This window comes from Symsagittifera roscoffensis, chromosome 9 (assembly GCF_963678635.1).
Source record: "Symsagittifera roscoffensis chromosome 9, txSymRosc1.1, whole genome shotgun sequence".
Taxonomy (NCBI): Eukaryota; Metazoa; Xenacoelomorpha; order Acoela; family Convolutidae; genus Symsagittifera; species Symsagittifera roscoffensis.
The window spans coordinates 38,155,855-38,175,489 of record NC_087070.1 but is presented as its reverse complement, the minus strand read 5'-3'; the positions used below and the strand labels follow the sequence as shown (position 1 = coordinate 38,175,489).

Genomic DNA, 19,635 nt, shown 5'->3' with positions numbered 1-19,635 from the left:
TCCAGCTAGTTTTTCAACCTTTTTCATTTTTTTTCGACCTATGTTTTATGTTTTTCTTGTATCTTAAGTGGTGCGTGTAAAACAGTCGCCTGTGTAAAATTGAATTTTCTGATTTTTGCGAAATTTACTATAATTCATTGTAGTTCTATAATTGTTAAATGTGTAAAATTTTAGAGCTCGGAAAATTTATCGCTCAAAATTTTTATGACAATTCAGGTTCTGGCTCAGTGGGTGGGTGACCAAGTATTGCTGGTTTTTACTCAAAATGAACATCATTCGAGACAAATGCATCGAATTTTTTGAGATGTAGCATTTTCGAGTTTTTTTTTACTTAATTGTTTCCGTTTTTTTAACTATCGGCTATCTTTCAATGCCATGTTTGTGTTGTGTTGTTAGTGTTGCTCCTCTTCACCTCTTTGTCAAATATTAACGACCCTAAGTGATTTTCTCGAGAAACAAACCGGCCAAAAGTGAGGTGTTAGTACAGTGTTTAGAAGATATCGAATTTAAAAAAAGTGCGTTTTTTGCCAGCTCTTATCCAGTATTATTTTTTAGCGCCAAAAGCGCATGGAACAATCTGAGAGTTTGTCATTTTTAGGTGGATGTCGGAAAATGCAACCAAAGGCGAATATTTTGGTGGTCATTGTGGACAATACCTGCGTGCGATTATCAAATTTATTTAAAAAAAACTAATGCCCTGTAAGGGTGTTGTCCAGTTTTGCTTTTTTCAGCCACTTTTTGATTTTTTTTTTAAGAATTGGTGAAAGTAGTCAAGGCTTAATTAGGTTGTGATGATATTTCTTTTTTCAGGAAAAAAATTGTTCACGCTCAAGTTTGATTTTTGACATTTGATTTGTTTTTAGGTTCATTTCATTTCCTTTTTCAGAAATGAAGCCAAATTCCTCTATAGAACAGCAAAACTGTTAAGGTCACAGTAAAAACATGATAGACATGAACTGGAAAAACATGATCGACTTCTAATATCCCATCGCTAATACAAGTTTTATACCACTCGATCCATTTTTCTCAAATTGAGTTATTTTAATCGATAAAGTTTCAGTTATAAATTGTTCTTGAAATCCAAAGAGCTTTATGTTCATAAGTTTTTTTCTACTTCGAAAATCAAAAGTTGAAGTTTTTCAAAACCAGTCAGTTGTTTTTCTGTTTCCTTGCGTTCATTGACTCTTTGATAAAAAAAACAGAGTTGCGGTAGGAAAATTTGGGCTGATTTCAAAGCATTGGAGTGCCGTTGTGATTAATATTGTGTTCTTTCTTCCTATTGGCTGTAATGTTGCTGTTCGTCATCTCAGAGAATTTAATCGAATCCCTATTTAGATGACGACGACTGAGTTATTAATCTTAACTGTGCACAACAGTTTTGATATCGGATTTGTTTTGTGGTTTGGCTTTTCATATCTTTTTGAAATGATGTAAAATCATTTGCTAAAATGAAGGCAATTTACGCTCTCGAACTAAGAAACTGGAAATGGTAAAAAAAAAACGTGAATTAGACGTGAAAAAGTTAAATTAGACGGCCAATCAGACATAACTGGTACACATCTTGATCTCAACCTTGAGCTTGTGAGAGGTTCTTAACTGCGCTGACGCATTAAGCGTTAAATCAGGTATATGGTACCCAATGACGTAGATACCGCCGCGTGTACGTTTTGAGTACCAGTACACCTACTAATTAGCTCTTCTGAGATTCAGTACAATTACCTTGTGTGAACAAATTTACAGGTAGCACGGATGTTGTTTACTCATTATAAAATCAGATGGTAGTGTTATGTAGGCCTCATTGCATTTCGACGCATAATGTCGAAAAAGGGGGGATGAAACGAGGTGTGTTTGTTGGTTCGGTCGTAAAGCGATTGTAAAGCCGAAATCAGGTGCGAAATTGGAGCAGTCTTTGATTATTTTATGACATAGATGGTTCGGTAGTGACCTCCTTTTTAGCCTTATATCTATTCAACGCGTCATCCTAATTAAGGACAAAAAACAAAAGATATTTTGTGATTATGAGTCATGTAAAGACGTAGGATGCGGAACTTCTATGGCTTTAACCCATTTGCCTGAATTCATTTTTTTTATATAAAGAAATGTTGATGTTGTATCCCAACCGTTTAAAATGACTTGAAGGGTTCAAATAGTGAAATTTAAGACGATTTGTAATAAATTTCAGACGATACATTTACGACAGTTCTTCGAAAAGGGAAAACCAAATACGAGCTGTTCGGCTCTTCAGAGAACTGCTGTTGCGCCTTTGCTTAAGAATTACATTAATTTTTTTGAACTGGGTAAAGTTGCCTCATCCTCAAGCAAAGAGCGCGGATCATTATGGGCCTCGTACATCCGACCTTTTGGTTGAGAGGCGAAGACATAACCACTGCACCACCGCTCAATAATTTTGTTCTGTTTCCTCGAGTTCAATTACACTGTTACAAATGTTTGTTGGCTACGTTTACCAGAGTAGAGCTTTTGACACCCGCCATTAAGCAAATGTTATCTTAATTATGTAGCTCGGTGCATGATCTCAATTTGGTATATTTAGGTAGGTGGAGTGTTACCTTGAGCCGAGGAATCAAAGTAAATAGAGGCAAGTTAAGCTTAATGTGTTTATTGTTCCTAGGCTACGAAACAGACTATGCAAAAGAAGACAGTTGTGTTGGAGCTTGTGATCACATTTGTGCTCAAAAAGAGTCGGAAGTTTCGGAGGAGAAGGAGTGCTCGTGCTTGACAGGGTTCTCGCTTTCCACAGTTGACAAATTCTCATGCATCGCAAAAGACAATTCAAGATACGACCAAGCGCGTCTATTTGCAATAGGAGGAAGTCTAGCCGCACTTAAGTTACCATCAGAGAAAACAGAGTTGAACGTCGGCGGTTCGAATCTCGCTGGGGGCAATCATTTGTTCAAACCCAATCCCGATCCGGAACATTCCAGAACATACTTGGAGGGTTTGAGCAGTTCATCTCCTTTAGCAATGCACGTTGAGAAATCACTGCTGTATTTTGTAGACGAAACACGAGAGAATATTGTGAGATACAATGTAGTCAGCATGAAGACTGAATTGACGATTAATATTGGCAAAATAATCGGTAAGCGACCTGGGTTTTAATTACTTTTCAGTTCATAACTTCAACGAAACTGCCTTATTGTTGCCAGAATTTCTTAAATGATATAATACGAGTAAAAAGCTGGTAATACGCGCTTGAATGAATTAGACTAATATCACCGAAAGTTTCACAGTTCATTATAATTAATGGCATAATTCATTCGGTTTTTGATTCAGAAGCATATCATTACTACTGTTCCTAAACACTATTTTTGTTAATGTTGATTTTCTTAATTCTTTTTTACCCTTGTGATAACTTTGTTAACAGATTTCAGCATGCATGCAGTACACAACATGCCTGCAGTATGTGCGTCTATTTGCGCTCATTGGCCTATTTCTCCCACTGTGCATCCTCAGCAGTGTTTTTCAATAAATTCGCAGTTCAAATTTTTGTAATGATGTTTCTTTGGCATTTTCTGATGTTTCGACTTGTGGCTTTCGGTTTAATTTTTGTCGGCTTAGTTTCCGCTTTGTTTTTACCAGCAAACTAAATCGCCTATTTGAGTTTTAGTTTTTTTAACATTTAACATCTGTTTGTTTGTAATTTTTTTTAACCCTGAGATCGTATATATTTCTTTTTTGTTTTTTTTCGCTTAAAACTTTCTTCCGCTCAAATGATTTCAGCCTCTTTTTCGTCGGCTTAGTGACATAATTTCGAGTCGTTTCAATGGAAGCACGATTTTTATGCTCCCTTCTGGATTGCACAAAATGCTAAAAGTCTTAAATTATAGTTCAAGTTTTTCATGACAACATTTCATTTTTCGTTTTTCTTTTTTTTTTCGTCTTGATAGGTTTCGGCCTATGTTATTTCGGCCTCACGAGCGGGAAAAGTGTGTATGTGCGTGTGTGTGTGTGCTTGTCTGTGTTCTGAGGTTGAGGGAGGATTAATTATTAGTTTTAAATTTTTTGAATTATTTTTTTGGCTTTTTTCATGTTCCTCTTTCGGGTTTACTAGGTTTCGGTCTATTTTAAATCGGCTTAGTTGTCTCATATTGCCCCATTTGATCAGCAAATTAAGTTTTTTGAGGTTGAATGGGACTTATTAACTTTTCATAAGTCTGAAGTTTTGATTTTTTTCCGGTTTAAATGGTTTCTGCCAAGGTAATTCGGCTTTGTTACCGCTGGGTAAAATATCTTCCGATGCTATTTGCACATTCTATTGTCTCGGCATGTTTTACTTTTAAAACTAGCCTTATTCGTTATGATAGGTTTGGTTTTTTCGACATTTTTGATTTTCCGATTTTTTTGTGTTGTGTCGCAAGTGTTCCGAAGCTCAGCTTCGCCTCTGTGTCTTATTTTAATTGATGTGAAGCACCACTTCGCATGTGTGTTGATTATGATGTCTAAACAAATAGTTTGCCATGCAAAGGTTGATAATGCATTTTTTCAAATATATTTATCTACTTAAAAGTCAATGAATTAGTGAAGACTCATGTATAGGTCGTTTTTTTTTTCACGCTCAAATTTGGTTTTTCGCGGTTTGACTTTGTTGATTTTTAAGTAGATTTCTTCTGTTGGCTATGTTTTTTTTGTCATTCTAGGTGGCATTGCTGTAGACTGGATCCACAATTTACTCTTCTGGACTGAATCAACTCAAGGTGCAATCGTAGTGTCTTCTCTTGATGGCATCAAAAATCAAACTCTTTACACCGACTTAAACTATCCCACATGTATAGTAGCAGTACCTAATAAAGGAGCCCTTATGGTATGTGAAAGACCATTCATAAAAGGCCGTATTATTCAACTGGCAATGAATGGAGATAAAGGGTCTTTACGGGAACTTATTTCTGGCTCTGATTCAAGATGGGCCGACTTACTTCCGGAGACAGCTGCCGGAAATAATCTATTTGAGAAGTTCTCGCCGACATCTTTGGCCTATGACTACGTTAAAGATCTCTTGTATTTTTGTGACAACCATTTTTCAATAGTAGCGGTGCTAGACATTGAATCGCAAAGAGCTGACACCTCGTTTTTTGACATGTTCCTACTCACAACGGAACTGCAGTTCGCAAATCAAAAGCTGTTCGGCATCGAGATTTTCAACAACAGACTTTACATAAGTGAAACTAGAAGTAAAATAGTATACGAAATGTACCCGTTGAGTGCCAGAATGAACCCGAGCTATCCGGCTCCGATAATGACGGGATCCAGCATCAACCTGTCGCTTCCAAACTCGCATTCAATGGACCTGAAAGTGTTCCACAAGTCCAGGCAACCGATTCGAGAGGAGTTCAACCATTGTGAAAAGCTATGTAGTTACTTATGTCTCCCAACCTACAAAAGTTACAAGTGTATTTGCCCGAAAGGGTACAGGTTAGTGATGGATACGGAGTGTGAACTGATAATAGACCCATTTTTGATAGCGGCGAACTCGGAAGGTATATTTAAAATTGCTCTGCCGTTAGCGAACTCGCCAAGTGCTACAAAATTAGTGACTGCTTCGAGTTTCAATGAAAGGAGTTCCAATTTTCCGAGTGCCTATTCGAGAATCCCAGAAGGACCGGCAGATATTGACTGGCACCCTGTTACAAACAGAATCTACTGGACGGACCCTTCAACCAGATCCATTCAAAGTATCAATTACGATGGAAGTGAACATTCTGTTCTAGTAGACGGCCTCGAGGAACCGTATGGCCTTGCTGTTGATTACATAACTGAAAAGATATATTTCACAGATGTCAAACTTCACTCTATATCAACGATAGATTTGGATCCTAAGAATCGCCGACGAATTGAAACGGTACTATGGGCCGATATCTTTCTGCCCAGTTATGTGGCCATAGATTTCCAACAGGGTTATCTGTATTGGGCTTGTTCGTCACGTCCTTTTAGATTGGAGCGGTCGAGAATGGACGGATCTGGAAGGGGCACAGTAATTACAAAAAGTATGGTTGGCGATGACTACCAACCGTCCAAAATTGTCCTATCTTTGCTTCCCGAGCATTTTCTCTTTACGACAGGAGAAAAAATAGTAGACTTAGTCAGCGGCTCGGACCAAGGCGTTTCATTAGAAAAGGTTTGCTGTAATGGCAGAATAGATGCTAGCGCAATATTTGACTATTTCAATCACTCAATAATAACCACAAATATGTCGACAATAACACAATGTGCAATTAACCTCTCCTCTTTTCACATTTCTACTTCTGACAAATTACGACAGCCAAACTCCTCGGCTACCTTAGACAAGCAAACATGCCAAACTTTTAAACCCCACATTAAAATTTCCAATGCGCAAGACCAATCAAACTCAGAAGGCAAGACTCGGTCCATTAGCAATATTAAAGCTCTATCTGTCTTCCACCAAGGAAGGCCTCGGAGGAGCGGCCACTTCTGCTCTGACGAAGAAGGGAACCCTATATGTGAACACAGCTGTTCCCTCCCTCCTGCAAATATCTCAGACCCTGCATGGTCCAGATCACCCCTGTGCACTTGTGCATTTGGCTATGAACCAAATCCAGAGAACAGAACCCGTTGTATTATTAGACGGAGCGATGTGTTGCTGATATCGAGTGGAAAGAAGATGGAAGTGGTTTACTTCAATTCAGAAGGCGTTGTTCAATACCCGCAAATAGCGCCAGTAAAACCGGCCGCTCCTTTTTCTCTCTGGCACTACGACCCCTTATCGAGGAGCGTCGTCTACTTTGACTCTGATAATGTATGCTTGATTCAGGCAGAAATTGCAACAGGCAAAGTAGTGAGAAAGTTTTTGAAGTCTTATAGTACGAAAGCCTTTGCATTAGATCATGTACACCAGCTGATTTTTTTTGTGGCAAATTGGGGATATATTCAGCTATGCCAAGTTCAATTTTGTGACGAGCCGAGATATGTTAGAACTCTGGTGTCCGCGAATCTTACTGAGCCGAGATCGCTACTCGTGGATCCGAACCTTGGACTTCTTTTCTGGGACGACATAAAGCAGGTCCCGGTTGCTGCAAGCTCGAAATTTATTCACAACAAAAGTTTTGATGTTCATGAAGTTATTACTCAAATTGACATGTCTGGAGATCCCAATTCAAGACGTGTCTTGTTGGATGTCTGTGTTACATGCGATATTGATGCAAATGAGTTCAAAGATTTGAGAAATATTTTCCGCCCACTTTTGACGATAGATTTGCAGAAACAAACGATTGTTTTCACGAATGAAGGCGAAGTGCTTAATACGGTGAAGTATTTCTCATCGGAAGTTAGAGCGTGGCCCAAAGTTGATCAGACAGTCTCTTTTAAAGATATTGGAAACAGAGTATCGGAAACGGGAATGGCTTGTCTCGACGGACTGATATACTTTATTGAGTCAGCCACCGATCGCAACATCCAAATAGTCAAACACGGACTCATCACTGGTTTTGGAAATAGTCCCATGTACGAAAAGATGGAGGAGCCAGTATCTAGACTGGCAGCTTACTCCCATGTAAAAAGTAAGTAGACTTGTTTGACTAACTAAGCTAGATCTTTATGGCTGGTTTACAGATATTTGGTCTTTTACCTTTTTATGAAATATAGGCACTACGCTAATTGCGCAAGTGTGTTGTAAACACATTTTTTTTTCCAGTAAAAACACTTTTCAATGAAACCTTTTTTTTGCTCTGTAAGTTTGGTGTAGGTCAGTAAATCGATGTATCAGTAAACCGAAAAATCATGATTCAATTACGCAATCACATTAGCTAAAAACTGAGTTTTTTACAAAATGACAAGTTTTTCCCTCAGAACAAAAATTGAATAAAAAAAATGGAATAAAATATCTCTTCCAATGCACCCCGTGGTTATTACTTTTGTAAAATTACTGTTCTAGCTCAGGAAACATTTGTTCTATAAATCTTTAATTCCGCAATTGATGTAATTATTACGTAAATCGGTTTACTGATACGCACCCCTAGTTTGGCATGCGTGGTGGTTCCATCGAACATCAAACAATGAGTCGCAAATACGCAAAATCATTGTCGTTTGGAATATACGAGGATGTTTTTTTGCGTAGAAATCACCGACCAGTGTGCGGACATACAGTGCAGTTACATATGTGTACCCACATACACGGGAGAGCCGAGATGTTTGTGCCCCCCAGGAGTGTGGCTATCTGCGGATGGAGTTACATGCGAGGGGGAGCCACGTCAGTTCATCATTACTCCCAACTCCCTCCTCCTTCCTGAAGTGACAAATTCGAACCCCTACCACTCGACTAAGTCTCCCACTAAAGGGGTAACACAGTTTACATGCCAGAGTGCGAATTATGCTGACAAAATAGGCAGTCCAGTTGCCATTGATTTTCACTACAAGCAAAAGTTTGTCTTCGTCGCCACAAATGATAAGATCTACCGTTTTGACTTCAACCTAAACAATCCGACAGTGATTCAAGAATTCCCAGATCGACCGAGTTATATACTGGGTTTGGCAGTAGACTGGATTGCGGACAATCTTTACTGGTTGACCATAGATGGAATGTTTGTATCGCGCCTGGAGAAAGATTCACCCCCAATCAAGCTCAAAGACTTCAAGGCTTCAAACGGAATAGGCGCTCTTGCTGTGCATCCGCGGCGGTCCTTCGTGTTTTGGAGCCATCCAGCGCTTTCGGACGGAATCTACAAATCATATATGGATGTCGATATGGTGTCCCACTTTTGGAACGACAAGTCAAACCCAGATCATATGACTATAGACTATGAGAACAATCATATATACTGGCTCATGCGGGATGCATCTAAGCTGTTTTTCTCCGATCTAGAGGGTCATAATATCCAGACCCTAGACCAGCTGTTCCAGAAGCCACTGGCTTTGGCAGTTTTGGGCAACATCACTTATTGTATGGACTTGAGGCCTTCGACTGCAAACTCGGCTCCCCATGTCACTCTTAAACAATGCAATCTGAATTCGCTGTTTAACCCGATGCTTCAACCTACGCAGAATTCGCTGTTAGACCGACTGAGTTCGAGTGATAATCGCAGTTCGGATTTCTACGAAGAGTTGTTAGGTCCCAACTTGAATATGTCCTCGCTGTCTCGGTTATCTTTGAATGATTCGTTCTATGGCTCTGTTGGAGGAACTGGATTTGCAGAGACGCTCGATCCCACCTGTTCCTCTGTGGATGCATGCAAGATGAATTTCCAGTCTGCATCTTTTACTGCTTTGACATTTGTATCACCTCTCCAACAGACAGGCCTCATGAAAGGTACAAAAAGTGACTTCGTATCAAAACAGAATTTTAGTGTCGGTTTTTAGAGCATGGTGCGATGAGAAAATTTTACAAACGCGTAGAAAATTAGTGATTTTGGCATAATCGACAACAGTTGTCTTCAAAAAAAGTAAACTTTCAAAATTTTTCTTAAAAACTTATCTTAAATTGTTTCTCTTTTTTTGAGCAATAATTTCTAAATTTTTCTCTGAGAAATTTTACTGCCAAGGAAGCGCTAAATGAGGCTTCCAAAACTTTTTTTTATAAAATCAATCTTTTTATCTAAATGACTAATTCTGATATAACGAACGTTACTTAACTCGATCGCGTTACTCGCTCGAAAATAAACTACAACTCGAAACTTCAAACCGGTTTTTCTCGACACTGGGATAACTTTTTTTAAAAAATGTTCGAATCAGGACTGAAAGTGCTTTTAAATGACATGTAACTTGACCCATTTTGATGATTATTTGTGTTGCCTGATTTTGCGTGGAAAACAAAAAAACTAAAACACCCGAATACAAAGTTCCTCTCATTTTCAATGGTCGGAACAAAAACGTCTGTTTATAGCTACCGAAATGACACCCAGCCTGTAAGAAATCTCTAAATATGCTAATTAGTTTTTCAAATACTTTTTTATACAGTTCCTATTTCTAGCTGTTTAAGGTCTTCTTTCATGAAGCTCATATGGAAGTTGCTGGTTTGGAAACAAATTCAACTGCTGATTACTCAGGACAATTTAGGGTCATTTTAAGGTTCTTAGTGGTTCGTAAATCTGTCTCTGTTTAGATTCACGTGTACACCCATGTGCTGTGAATAACGGAGGCTGCGGTTTCGTTTGTCTTGCTACGCAATCTGGACGCAAGTGCAAGTGTCCCAACCTGACGGTTTTTTGTCATTCTGGAGAAACATACCTGCCTCCCAATGTCCTCGAACCCTCTGAAGATTTGCCCAGAGTACCTCCGGCTACTTTGGGACCAGCCATGCACGCACCAGGTGGGCACAAAAGCGTACCCTAGTGGATAGCCTATCTCAATTTTAGTTGATAGTATTTTTTTTTCAGAAAGTTCTTATGTACGTCATGCAATTTTGATCGATCAGTAAACGCGATTTTTAGTCAATTACGATTTTTGGTCTGAACCTTACAAAGAGTTCTCTGTTCCTCCTAAAACACTATTTTCTTCGAGAAAATTCCCGGTAGCGCAGAAGTTTTTGCAAATATGTCAACCTAAGGTATCGGAATAGATCCAATGTCGGCATAGATCTAAAATGTCGATAAAATTGTGCACAAATTAACTGCTCCTGGCAGTAGTTAAGCTCTACTGCTTTAGTCGAAAATTACATATGCTTGATTTATAACATTAAGTTATCCAGGGGTGGATCTAGGATTTTCTCGAGGGATGGGGGATTTCACAAAATTTTTCAAAAGTAAAATAAAAATTTTTTAGGTTGACCAAATTGATTTTCCGAGCTCTCCCAAGTCACTAAAAGACTATATTTTGACGAAAATTGTTGCGCTGCAGGCAAGAAAAAAAACAGGTCAAAATTCCGTTTTTGTAAAATTTTCGACCAAAACTTTTGCGGTTTTCTTCGCGCGCCGTCAAGTAAATTTCAGAATTTTATTTCCAATCTAATTATTCTGCGACTTTTGTATTATTTGTGCTATTATCAACCATTTTTTCTAATTATTAGTTACGCTTACGATTAGCAAGTGTTATCAAACCCAATTAAATACTTTTTTTGGGTTAACAACTAGTTCAACAGAATCACTTGAATCATTTTACCTTTGCTTCACATGAAATTAAAGTTTAGACGTGAATTAGCGCATGTGGAGAAGAGTTAATGCGCTTGTCTATAAAGACTCAAGGTCATTTGGTCGAATCCGCCAGGAGCTGTTTTTTTGGAAGCGGAAAATTACCCACGCGTCAAAAAATTCTTTGTCGGATTTTTGTTTGTCTGCTTTTTTTCCCGCTTGTTACCGCAGCACCAAATTTGCCTAAAGTTTTGGGCATTTTTTTTTACTCGAATTTAAAAAAACATTTCCGTGTATTCCGTTTTTGGGCAATTTATTGAGTTCCAAGACGTTTTGCCTATTTTTTGCTATTATTTTCTCATTTTTCATTACCATTGCGATAGCAAGGGTATTGTAATTGGGTACTACACTTTTTTTCTCCCGTAAACAACTTTGTCCACAGGACTCATTGAACTGGTGGTACCTTAGTTCATAATGAATTCGAAAATTGTCATCTCTTGCACGCTAGCGTAGTGGTAACAAATACGCCTGGGAAGTTCGAAGGTTCTGGGTTCGAATCTGATCAGGACCAGTTTTTTTTTCAAACGGAATTGTTTCAGTTCAAAAAAATTTCGGCCCATTATGTCTGCTGGTTTTGTCGGCTTAGTTGCCGCATCAAAGAATCGTTTATTTAAGCTGTAAAAAATTTTAGCTGCAGTTGTTTTTAGCATTTTAGAAATCCAGCCGAATCGAACTTTGCTTTTTACATTGGTTGTAATTTAACCAGCTCGATTTGTTAAAATTTCTTTTTTTCATTTTTTTTTGTCTTTTTTATCAAGGGTTTCTGCTCAGGGCATGAAGGGTTTCTGCTCAGGTTTTTTCGGCTTTGTTAACGCTTGGTATTTATAAATTCAAATGCAATCAACCATCTGGCGCAGAGATAAATTAATTTCTTGAGATGGCAAAGATTTGCGGTTCGAATTCGGCCGGGCACTTTTTTGTAAACTAGAGTTGTGCTTTTTTTCGGATTATCGTCCGTCTATTTATTTTTGTCGCCTTTATTCCCGTAGCTCGATGGTTCAGCTGTATTACAAGTTGCTGTAACCCCCCATACTTGAGGCGACAAAGCCGGGGAGTTCTTTTCCAATTGGAACTTGTTTTCCTTGCAAAAAGAAAATTTTGGTTGGCTAATTTAGATTATTGTATGTCTGCTTTTTTTGTCTGCTCAGTTTTGCAGATAGATTATTGTATGTCTGCTTTTTTTGTCTGCTCAGTTCTGCAGAAAGGACTTTTTTAAAAAAAAATTGGCTTCTGTATAGCATTCCTAAAGCTTTTTGTAGAGTTTCTAATGTTGCATGCAACTTTGTTCCGGATATTTTGGGCGTTTGTTGCAATTTTTATTGACAAAAACGATTTTATGATCTTTTTCCATTTGATTTTCATAAAGTTCATATTTTGTATCGCAAGTGTGCAAAGCTCAGCTTCGCCTCTGTGTTGAAAAATTTTGAATGTTTTTTTTTAATATAAATTCAAGGAGTGTTCTCTGCTTTTAGTGCAGTGGTTACACCCATGTTTTAGACGAAACCCATGCTTGAGATAACAGAAGTTTGATTTCAGTCGGGACCTATGGTTCTCTCGAAACTGAAATTTTTTTAATATTCTAGATTTTCGTGTCTGCTAATTTTCTGTCGGCTTAGGTCCCGCAGAAAGGTTCAGGGTCTTTTTAGCATTTTGAAAGCTCTTTCTATTGGTGCAGGTTTTTTTGTATCAGGAATTTTTTGTTCTTTATGCAATTTTTATAAGTTTTTTTGACAAAAAAAAAACGATTTGCTTGATTTTTTTTCTTTAAACTTGCTGTCTTTTCATTAGCTGGTAATCGTAGTCATATGTTTTTCTATAGCAAGTGATGCGAAGCTCCGCTTCGCCTCGGTTTATGTTTTTTTAATTACTAAATTTTATCGCCAAAATGAGCATTGCTAGAATATTTTGTGCTCCTCGCGCGCAATCAGCTATCTCTGTTGGGTTTTGTTTCAGCTTCTTAAAAATTTGTAAAACACATACATTGGTTTTCAAGAAATTATACATGTTTGTCATAGACTTCGTCATATATGTGATATATTCTTTAGCTTTTTGTGACTCTTAGTTTCTTATTAGCGTAGTGAATACTCTTATAGAGGTCTTGGTGATTTGTTGGTTTTAAGAGGCGATGAATGTAGTTCAGATTTTTATGTAGGTCGAGATGATTTTTTTTGTATAGGAAAAATGTTAAATTTTAATCTCGCTCAATTTAATTTTTCGCGATTTGGCTTGCTTTTGATATCTTTTAAAGGTCAGTTCATTTCGTATGTTAAAAGGAGGACTAACTCCATTATTGAACAGCAAAAGTATAAAGGTCACAAAAAACTTGATCCGCGTCTAGTTTCGAAAGTGGAATTTATTTTTCAGATTTTCCAGCGAAATGAAAATTTCATCTATTAATCCAGTTTCTCAAATTGGGTTAATTTTTATCAAAAAAGTGTCATTCATAAATGCAATGACTTTTCCAAGTATATGTTCCCCTTTTGTTATATTTTCAGATATCCATTTTTGGTGACGAACCCTAAAATTTTTCTGAAGGCGTCAATATATACTAAATTTGAGGGGGCGTCAATATATACTAAATATGTTCTTTTTGCAATACTCTAGCTTTTAATTATTCATTTTAGTTCAGTAATAAACAAAATTCTGAATCCACTTACAGTTTGCGGATTCCACTTACATTTGCGGATTCCACTTACATTTTGCGGATTCCACTTACATTTTGCGGAATCCACTTACAGTTACGGAATCCAGAACAACTAGCTATATTTGCTTGTTGCGGAATCCGCAACAAAACAAATGTGCCGACAATATTTACATTACAGGTATATGTATGCGGAATCCACTGAAATTTTGTTTGTGGAATCCACCTACATTTTGGAACATATTTGAAGACTTGTCTCTGGAATCCAGGAACATACAGACACAAAATTGTGCTCCTATCCAGTGCACAGTGTGGCCTCGTAATGATTTTCCAAAAAGTGCCTAAAAACGTCTTTTCAAAGTTTTGCCTGCGGCGCAGAAATTTCAGCCAAAGCAGGGTTTTTTAGTGCTTTGGGAGAGCTCAGAACACCAATTTGGTCAACCTAAAAAAAGTCGACAACATTTTCGAATTTTTTTTCGAAAATCCGACCCCCCTCGAGAAAATCCTAGATCCGCCCCTGCTTGCGTTCATTGACTCTTTACCAAAATCTGTTGGCTATGTTTTGGCTTCAAAAGATTTGATAGCGGATTATGCCCAATAAATAAATTGGATGAAAAAAGACAAGAAGATAATAAATAGCTTTTTTAAAATTAATTTTTGGGAGGATTGGCGCGGCGAAAAAAGGGATGGTTTTTGAGCTTCCACAAAACCATTCCTTAAATATGACCGTTTTTTGTTTAGATTTCCAGGAACAGATTCAGATGGTGCTGATCATAGTCGTATGTGCTGCTGCGATTGTTATTTTGTTGATAGTCTCCGTTATAGTATGCATCCGCAAATACTACCCTCAAACCCTCCCCCCAGACCACTACCATCCCCACCCTAGCGCTCAGAACAATTACATACATCACACACATAAAGTGTCGACTGGGGCTCATTTTTCACCCGGAGGAGCGATTGTGAACCCCCGCATTCCACTCATGGGGACCCTGAGAGCTTCGACTCCCTACATCGCCATGGTGCCCCCACCCGGAACCACTCCTCGCATGCCAGGGGCAACTGCTGTCGTGCATCATAACGCATTCAACGGAACTGTCTACCACTCGTTGCCTCGCAGAAGTCACTGCTCGCTGGCGGTCAGTCTAGATAGATCACATTCATTATAAAATATACGGAATGGGATTGATCCTTTTCCCTGCCCAAAAAGAGCTTTAAATTAGAGAATGAATAATCTTACTGCTACTTCTTAAAACTCGTTTGTTAGTGTTGAAGGTATGGGAAGTATAAAAGTATACACAGAATAAACCTTTAAGTCGCTTTGATTTTGAAATATACAGCTTCTTTTGACAGGGTGAAAATACGCTTTACTCAGTAACGTGGTGAAGGGGGGTGGATGGTGGATTTTTTTTGCCTTCCCCTCTCACCTCTGACTGAAAATGGGCGATGAAAAAGGTAAATGTCGGTCGATCTTTTTGTTATCAATGTGGGCTACAGACTGTCAGGTTCTTCGGTTGACGATTTGTCGTCTATAGAACTAACTGTCAATTAACTTTTTTTCAGCCGGATAATTACGTAATGCCGCAGAACTCGCGCAGGTACAGCACGCATTCGCTGCAACGCAATTCAAGGTTTGCTCTTCACCAGCAGCAGCAGTCGCTTCCTCACAACTACATTGAACTTCAATCTCATCAATTCTCCATTCCAACCGGACCCGCAGGCCAAAATTCCAACTCAAATCAGTCTGCGAGTAACAGCATTGGTGGTTCCACTGCTACGTATGTCTGGACACCAAGTCATATGACTAAGACTCTTTCCAACAAGAACCTCAATAAAGCGACGCTGAATCACTACCAGCAGCAGATCCAGCAGCAACATAATGTGTCCCACTCCCCCACCGCCAGTTACAGCAGCCAGGGTAGCCGCAACACTGTCAACAGTGGAACTCCGACAATATTAGCCTCTAGCGCTCAGCAGCCCCTAGTGATGATGGCACAAGTCATTCCATTCCAAGCTTTACCCTCGTACGCTGCTGCAGGCCTCACACCCGCCGCTACGCTCCGCCGGGGAAGTGGGGCGTTGGGGGGAATGGAAATGCTGCATAGGGGAGGCAATGTGTTGGGGTCCAGTTCGAACTCGGGAATGATGTCGACGCCGAAAACACGCTCCTCGGTTTCATCAGTTAAAACTGACAACATGGAATGCGATTGGAAAGAAGAAGGCGGTGTGGTGGGAAGGGGTGCTAACACAACAACTAACCACTATTCCCAGTTGTCTCAACTTTCCAATAGCATGAGTCCCTCGCAACAATCGGTGTCGAAAACCACGAATAACAAAACTAATACAACGACAGCAAACAAAATGGTGCAGCAGAAATCTGAAGAGTCGTCGCTGACGTAGTTGCCTCAAACTGAAAAGTCCAAACTTTTTTAAAAAAACTTATATTTTCACTAAACTAAATATCTGACACGCCCAGGCTGCTAAACCTGTTAAGGCCCTAGAATTAATGTCAATTTGGAAACGAAAATTTTTATTTTTTTGTGAACACTCAACTTACAAAATGGGGCTGCAAGTGAGTTTCTCAAGTGCTTTGCGCGGAGAAGAAAAATTTAGCTAATGATGTAATTTGATGTCATTTGTAAGTAGGGCATGCCGTTCAAAATTTGCAATCGTAGTTCTATCTGTATTTCTTTCCTCGGCCAACTAGTAAATTGTCAAATTGCAATTCGAAATAAAAATAAAAATTCAAATTGAAGGTTAGTTTAATTAATTAATAGTTCGTTTCATACCTCAAATGTGTTTCTACGCAGTATCGAAAAATCAGACTCTGTTTAAAACGCCTTTATTTTTCTTTTTTACTAATCGTGAGAGTTTGATTTGTGTCGATGTTGCAGCAATTGTATGCTCAATAGCGTATAAATTTGCCCCATTGAAAAAGCTAAGCTGTTATGCCTTTCCTTTGGTCAGTTTTTGATCCAAATGTTCGTGTTTTTGCTGTATTAAACTTGATTTTATAAAAATCTATCTATTCACTTTGAAATCTAATTGAATACTTCGTCCGAAGTTTTTCCACCTGCAGTCTACAGGATATCTTGTTAAGTTAGATGTTTTGTTTATTAGAAGCGAATTAGCTTAAAGTTTCAAGCGACAAGGGGAGGAAAAGAAGAAACGTAAGGTTTGAAAGAAGCCTGATTTTTAAAATTCGATGAACGTAGCGATGACTCTTATAGTATTGGTCGTGATGACTTTTTTATTAATTTTTTTTTCAAATAAATATTTTTGGCCTAGGCTGTATCGCCTTAGTCAATTTACTCGTGTAGTTTTGCGTTTACCCTGCCCTACAGTCTCCAACTTTCGAAAAAAATTTTGCGGGGAATATTTTTTTTCTTGTTTTCTCAGTAACTCTTCTCCCAAATACGATATTTTGGGTTGAATCGAATCAATTAGTTGTGGGAAGCTGCCCTGAATAATCGACTCTTCCCAACTTTCTAAACACAAACTTTATGGTCCTCAAAAAGTTAATACTTGGTTTTTGAAACGTTTATTCTTAGTTTTCCCGAAAAACTACCCAGCTAAATCGGAGGTAAAGTGTTCAATCGAGAAATACGATATTGGAAATAATCTCTGCTTACGCCGTCACATCCCTTTTTTGCAGAAAATTGTTATGGATTTCGAAAAGTCAAGTTTGTGAACATTTGACCGTTTTTTAATATTTTTGACTTTCCTTAGAAACTACCTCTTGAAATCTGAGATAAAGGGTTCAATCGATAAAACCGCTTGAGATACTTTTCCTTCAGAGGCGGTGACTCAAAAATTTTGTTTAAAAAATTGATATCTCAGGGAAGATTCCTATTTCTCAAAAATTTTCAGTCGTCTCAATTATGTTATAAGAGAAACAACTAAGCTTTTAGGCAAAGTCCAATTTTTGAAACCCATTTTGACCGCAGCAGCATAAAAAGCTCCAAAAATAGCATAAAGTTACTACTAGCTTAAGCTGGGCCCCTAATTATTTTTTATCAAGATTTACGAACATTTTTGTACACCTAATTCTTTCAACTTCTTATTTTTTATGTTCGTGTTGTATCGCTAGTGGCGTGAAGCTCCGCTTCGCCTCTGTATAAAAACTCGATTTAAAAATTTTTTCATTTCATTATATCTGGCAATTTCTTGAAATGCGTAATTTATACATAATATGGCTTGATGCTTTACATTTTAGTGAAAAATTAGTGTGCATGCCTTCAGTTTGTTATATTCCAAATTATTACTTACAAAACTGTGTCTGTTTGTATTTGATGCCACTTTTGTTGCATCGAATTGTCAGTTTTTTTTAGCATATGTAGCTGCTGTTATTTGTGATTGATGTTTGTCGATTGTTAAGCGTTCGAGGGCGTGAAATTCCTATTATTTAGGTCACAGGTTCGAAGCCAATACGTAGCAAAATCATACTAATTCGAGGCTGTTTTCAATTTTTCCTAATTCACTTTATGAAGCTGTTTTTGGTCAATTTTCTGCTTGTGTTTGCGAAGTGCAGCTTCGCCTCTCTGTAAAAGGAATGCAAATTCCACTATCGGAGCAAACTCCACTAACGAGCAAAAGTTAAATGGTCAGGCAAAGAGTGATCGACTACTAATTTCGAAATTGAATTGTTTTTCAGTTCGCCTTGCGAACTAAAAACTTTACCTATTGATCCAGTTGTCTCTAATTGAGTTAATTTTATATCAGTTCAATCATAAACTGTTCTTGAAATTAAAAGCTTTATGGTCATATAATTTTTATTTAGAAACTCAAAAGTTGAAGTTTTTTTCAAAAAACAAGTCAGTTCAACGAGCTTTTTCTAACTTTTTTGGCTTTTTTTCTAAAGCAGTAGTGTATTTAGTAAGTCCATGCTCTATAAATTTAGTTGGGTATCTTCGAAAAGACTTGAGAACTTCAAATAATCTATAAAGTTGGCTTTAGATTTTTGAAATAATGGAGTGTTGTTCTCTACACCAGTGAAAATACGAAAGTTGAAGAAGCTTACGTTTCAAAAACAACTATCTCACAGAAGCATTTGAAGAATCATTTATCTAAAAATACGGCTTTGGACATTCGTAACAACCTATACAGGTTTTGATTTGCTTGTGAATTGTAATCATATCAAAATCTAATTTAAGCGAACTTCAAAAAGTCCGAGAAATTGCTTAAAAACAGAAGAAGTAGTTTTGATGTAAAATGCTAGTCAGTCTTTTTAAAGGACCAGTAGGATTTTACACTGAGGCATACATAACGTTTCAATGTTCATCGAGCAAGCACTACCAGCTTTAGGGTTACACTATCCCAGGTTCAGTGCATTTGATTCATTTCCGGCTCTCTTCCTGTTTCCCCTAACATTTGAATTTCTGATTTGAAAAACTAATTTTACGTTGTTCTGAAAAACTAATTTTAAGAAATGACAAAAATGAAAGACAATTTTTTGCATTTTAGTTTTTTTCGATAGTTGGAGTAAAGCACTTGCTGTTTTTTTGACCGATTCGAAATTTTTCAATTTTGTATTGAGGTCAGCTTTATCGCAAAAACGGAGATATCGCAAGTATCGCACAACTGCGCATCCCTTTTGCTCAAACTGACGATTTAAAAAAACTTTGAGCGACAAGAGGATGAAAACAAAGAAATTTAAGGTTGAAAAGAAGGCTGTTTGTTCTCTACACCAGTGAAGATACGAAAGTTATCGAAGCTGGGGTATCAAAAAAAAATATCTCACAGAAGCATTTGAAGAGTCAAATTATCTAAAAACAGGGCTTTAGAAATTCGAAACAATCTATAGAGGTTTTGATTTGTTTGAGAATTGTAATCATATCAAATTCTAACTAAAACAAACTTATGTATCGACGCTTGAAAAATTTTCCAAAACGTTGTCAAACTTCATAT

General features: G+C 37.8%; 1 protein-coding gene across 1 annotated transcript in view; it reads left to right on the top strand.

The window, feature by feature from the left end:
* Positions 1-16,791, top strand: part of LOC134854902 (low-density lipoprotein receptor-related protein 4-like) — a 35,793-nt gene extending 19,002 nt beyond the window's left edge. The window contains exons 3-8 of the mRNA XM_063871267.1: positions 2,630-3,097; positions 4,656-7,529; positions 8,087-9,274; positions 10,067-10,273; positions 14,473-14,867; positions 15,292-16,791. Of these exons, the coding sequence (XP_063727337.1) occupies positions 2,630-3,097; positions 4,656-7,529; positions 8,087-9,274; positions 10,067-10,273; positions 14,473-14,867; positions 15,292-16,128 (5,969 nt within the window). The 3' untranslated portion in view covers positions 16,129-16,791. The remainder of the gene's footprint in view (positions 1-2,629; positions 3,098-4,655; positions 7,530-8,086; positions 9,275-10,066; positions 10,274-14,472; positions 14,868-15,291) is intronic.
* Positions 16,792-19,635: the final 2,844 nt, after the last annotated feature.